General features: G+C 47.5%; 1 protein-coding gene across 1 annotated transcript; it reads right to left on the reverse strand.

Moving 5' to 3' along the window:
* Positions 1-361: 361 nt before the first annotated feature.
* Positions 362-3795, reverse strand: LOC123149328 (ubiquitin-conjugating enzyme E2 22). The gene is made up of 7 exons (XM_044568967.1): positions 3558-3795; positions 2122-2249; positions 1892-2036; positions 1548-1625; positions 1340-1452; positions 1091-1194; positions 362-864 (listed from the first exon to the last, which is right to left on the reverse strand). The coding sequence occupies exons 2-7, from the start codon at positions 2131-2133 to the stop codon at positions 573-575; spliced, it is 744 nt and encodes a 247-aa protein (XP_044424902.1). The 5' UTR covers positions 2134-2249; positions 3558-3795; the 3' UTR covers positions 362-572.
* Positions 3796-4079: the final 284 nt, after the last annotated feature.

Below are 4079 nucleotides of genomic sequence, written 5' to 3' on the forward strand. Positions count from 1 at the left end.
TCTGAAGATGATATGCCGGCTCAGTCTCTCGGAGGTGCTCATAGGGGTAGGGTGTGCGTGTGTGCGTTCATAGGGGTGAGTTGCGTTCATAGGGGTGAGTGTATGCGCGTGTATATGAGCGTTTGTGTCTGTACTGATGCTCAAAAAAAAAGCAAGCAAAATCAGGTTTAAATCACTTGATTTTGACGAGTATATATAGCCAGAGCTAAATCACCAAGTTTGATGACTTCGCGAAATTACTGTTTCTTTTCAGATAAAAAAATCTCTACCACCTATTGGGAAGAAAATGTTCTCCACCATTCAAGTTCACATCCAATCATTAAATCACAGCACAGACACAGGAACAGCAGCACCAGTAAAGTATAGAGGACCGGGAGAGGCCCAGCAGCGCATAATTATTCTCCCTCCACAGTTTGGCTCAACACGGCCCAATAGTTGGGCCCGAACAGAAGAGAAGCAATCCTTCCCTCGGAAACAACCAGTTTTTTCTCGTTATTTCTGGGACTCTGGCACCGGCGGACAACTAAGTACAGAACAAATATGAGGAGCATTGACAGTTTGGTTTGCTTATATTATAATCTCTTCAAACTCTTCTTCCTCGCATCCATCTTCTTCTTATCGACGGGGACTTTCACGGCCAGTGGCCCGTCCTTCCTGGGCGCTGCCGGTGCTCCACCTGAGACAGCAGAAGGGGCAGCGTTCCGATCCTGTGAATTTGGGCCAAATGCTTTTGTGCCGGTAGAGGTCGATATTGGTGCAAGAACAGTATGAGGCTGGCCCTTATTCAGAGCTGTCATTGACTCAGAGATAGCTCCACTCTTGGACTTATTCTTGGGTCTGAGAGCATGGATACTGGTATATAGCCTGCATATGGAGCACAATGGCGGGATCAGTAACTAGCTACAGCCGCGCCAGATGTTTCGGTAAGAGGTCTGGTCTAACTTGCCACAGACAGTAGCAGTAGGTGGCAATCTAGGTGTTCCCATTGTTTTGAATACAAAACCCTAGCTCAATTTTAACCAATAAATAAGAAAAGACGTGAAGCACCGCATCACACCATGCTGACAAAATGAAGTTGAAGATTACTGACCTGGCATGCCGTGCATACTCCTCATAGTTCTCAAGCAGCAACTTCCCAGCTTGTTCATTCAGGGCAGATTCAGGAAATGGCTCAATCAGGAGGCATCTCACTACCTGTCAGCAAGCAATTTATAGTAAGTCCACCACATCCTATGCAGGCAGTTCAAACTTCTTCCATAACCAAATACTAGAAAATGCTTACAAAACAAATCATGCACTACAACAACATGGGTTGTTGTGTGTTGAACTTCAAGCTTACCAGCAGAACATGCCTTAATCCAAGGCTAGGATTCCAATCCTTCTTCAATGTGTTAACACATATCTCACCACTAGTTGCAATATTTGGATGGAAAATTTTAGTCGTGAAAAACCCTGCAGAAACAAGACCAACAGACTTTCAACTAAAGCTCTACTTCAGGAACTAAACTAAAGTATGGACGACAAAGGAAGTCTGACAAAATGTCTACCTTTTGGAGGTGACTGAGGGAAGTCACGAGATAATATTAGCTTCATCCGGAATATTCCATTCTCATATGGGGTTCCAGCTGTACATGCCCAGGTTCAGATTAAAAATGCAATATCAGAAAGTAGTGTAATAGGAAAGAAACGCAGCTTTGAGATTTCTTTAATTTACAAAGCCAGAAGCCGCAAGCTCCAACTTGACTAGTGATGAATAAAAATGTGACGGAAAGACAAGAATAGAAAAGGGCACCATCATGCAAGTAGCAGAGCATTAGCACATAACTTATTGGTGCAAAGCACACAAGATGGGAGGTGTAAAGCAATGTATTGTATCCTGACAGAATCTTACCAGGGCCCTCAATATCAGCAAAAATAGTGGCGAAGTCATCGTCATTAACAATAACTTTGATCCCTTCTGGAGGTGAGTCATCAAGGTTCTTCAGTTCTTTAGCCAATTGCCTGATGACAGTTGGTGGGAGGTTCTCGTTGGTCGCCTTCAGTGACATGAATTGACCATTAGAATAATGGAAGACAGCATATAGCTCTTGAACACTCAAATCTGAAAAAAGTTATTCTCACCATGGAAGCCATAACAGCAGACAGCTTTAAGATGCTCGTTTCGCTAGGTGCTGACTTATTTTTGGATGTACCCTTTAATGACAACAAAGCCTCAGGACTGTGCAAAATTTGTGATCACCAAACTGAACCTACAAGAAAAAGTATGTAGGAGATCAGATAGAATGAATAGGTATAGAACAATATAAAATAAAGATATTTCAGAAAATTGAGTGTGAAATTCAATCTGATACCATGAGAGGGGTGGGGGGTGTTCTGCTTTCGTAACGGCATATCTTGGTAAGAAAAAAGAGCACCTTACATGAACTGTACTACTACAATTATTGTTGTGTCGATGTCCATAAACTTACCAAACATAATCTCAAACATTCAGATTGCGAACAACCGCTATAAGTAACGACTTAAGGCCACTACATGATATATGACCAATGCCTGCAAGCGGTGATTTATGCCCCCAAAGTTATTGCAGTACTATTAGTTTATGAAGATGCCATTTATGCAGCCTACTTTATCCTCTCTGACTATCATGCCCGTTTGAACACAGAAAAACTATTCCAGCTCAATAAAAACTCAACCAACAAGCACTAGCACTCGTGGCCTTTTTATTTATTAAAAGAGACAACTGATCACCACGGGGAGTACATGCCTCGAACCCGGGTGGGCTGAGCGAGCACAGAGGCTGTTAGCCAACCGCGCGACAATCAGTTCTTAATGATTCCAACTGCAAATATCACCTTTTATCCATTATTCCTAGCACCGTATATATGCAAGTAAGCGTGCTCGCATGTGTTAGGCGCACGTGTGGACAATATGCCCAGTAATTTAATGCTGCTAAACGACGGTGCCGCACGTGTGAATGAAACATCAACAACTTAATGCTGCTAAACAACGGTGCTGCACGTGTGAACGATACATCGGTAACTTTATGCTGCTATCATAATTGCGTTAATTTCGTACGGAGATATTTACGCGGGTGATTTATTCAAAAAGGAACCATCAACTTCTGCCCGCCCTGTTTTCCCCGCCATCCGTACACGGCGCGCCGCGCCCCCTTCCCCGCTTCCCGCCAATGCGCTATCCTGCACACCACTCCAGACACAAGCACACACCGGGGGCTGTTGCCGTTTGACCTTGCGTTCCTGAATGATCAGAGGACCCAGATGGACCTTGCTAATTCCTAACAAACAACAGAGGCGTTGTGTATTTACTCTGCGCACAAGAACTAGGACGAAAACAGATCGTCCCTCCAAGAATTCACTGAGATGTCTCCGCTAACGAACGAGATCGGATCGGATTAGATACAGGACCAATCGGACGGAGCAGGCAACCAGCGTCTCCTACCCGCCCTACCACCACCAGGACGCGAAGTGAAACACCAGCGCGGAACCGAACGGCACATCCATCCTGCAAGGCAACTCGACTTCTCATCGCTTGCTTACCAGGTACCGGACAAGTCGTCGGAGGAGACCGCCGCTCGCCGGATCCGCCACGGGGAGTCGGGAAGGGGTCGGCCGGCCGGGTGCCGCGGCGGGGAGGGGAGGGGAGAGGGAGAGCGGTTGAGGCGGCGGGCAGCGGGGGAGGGCTTGTGGGGAGGATTGCGGCGAGGACCGGCCGGCGGCGGTGGGGGGCTCGTCGGCGGGGGAAACCCTAGGCTTCCGATTTGGGGGAGGCAGGGGCGGGAGGGGGGGAGAAGGAGGCAAGTTAAAAAGTGACTGGGATTTGAGAGGGACTCGACAGCCGACCGAGATCCGTCGGGGGGATCCGACCGTTGACGTCTCGTGGGCCCCCTCCCGGACTGGCCCAGGATCCCGTGTGTGTCCCGGCCCGTCTCTGCCGACGCAGCGGTGGGCCGTACGAGGGCCACGACCCACGAGCACGAGGGACACCCCTCAAAATATACGAGCACGAGGGACTACCCGTCAAAAAGAAAATCAAAAGATAAAAACGAGCACGAGGGCCTG

This window comes from Triticum aestivum, chromosome 7A (assembly GCF_018294505.1).
Source record: "Triticum aestivum cultivar Chinese Spring chromosome 7A, IWGSC CS RefSeq v2.1, whole genome shotgun sequence".
NCBI lineage: Eukaryota > Viridiplantae > Streptophyta > Magnoliopsida > Poales > Poaceae > Triticum > Triticum aestivum.

Coding starts and splice junctions, on each gene's coding strand:
- LOC123149328 (XM_044568967.1), bottom strand. Junction 1,453..1,547: donor CCCTCAGTCACCTCCAAAAG/GTAGACATTTTG, acceptor TTGTTTCTGCAG/GGTTTTTCACGACTAAAATT. Junction 865..1,090: donor GAGTATGCACGGCATGCCAG/GTCAGTAATCTT, acceptor CTCCATATGCAG/GCTATATACCAGTATCCATG.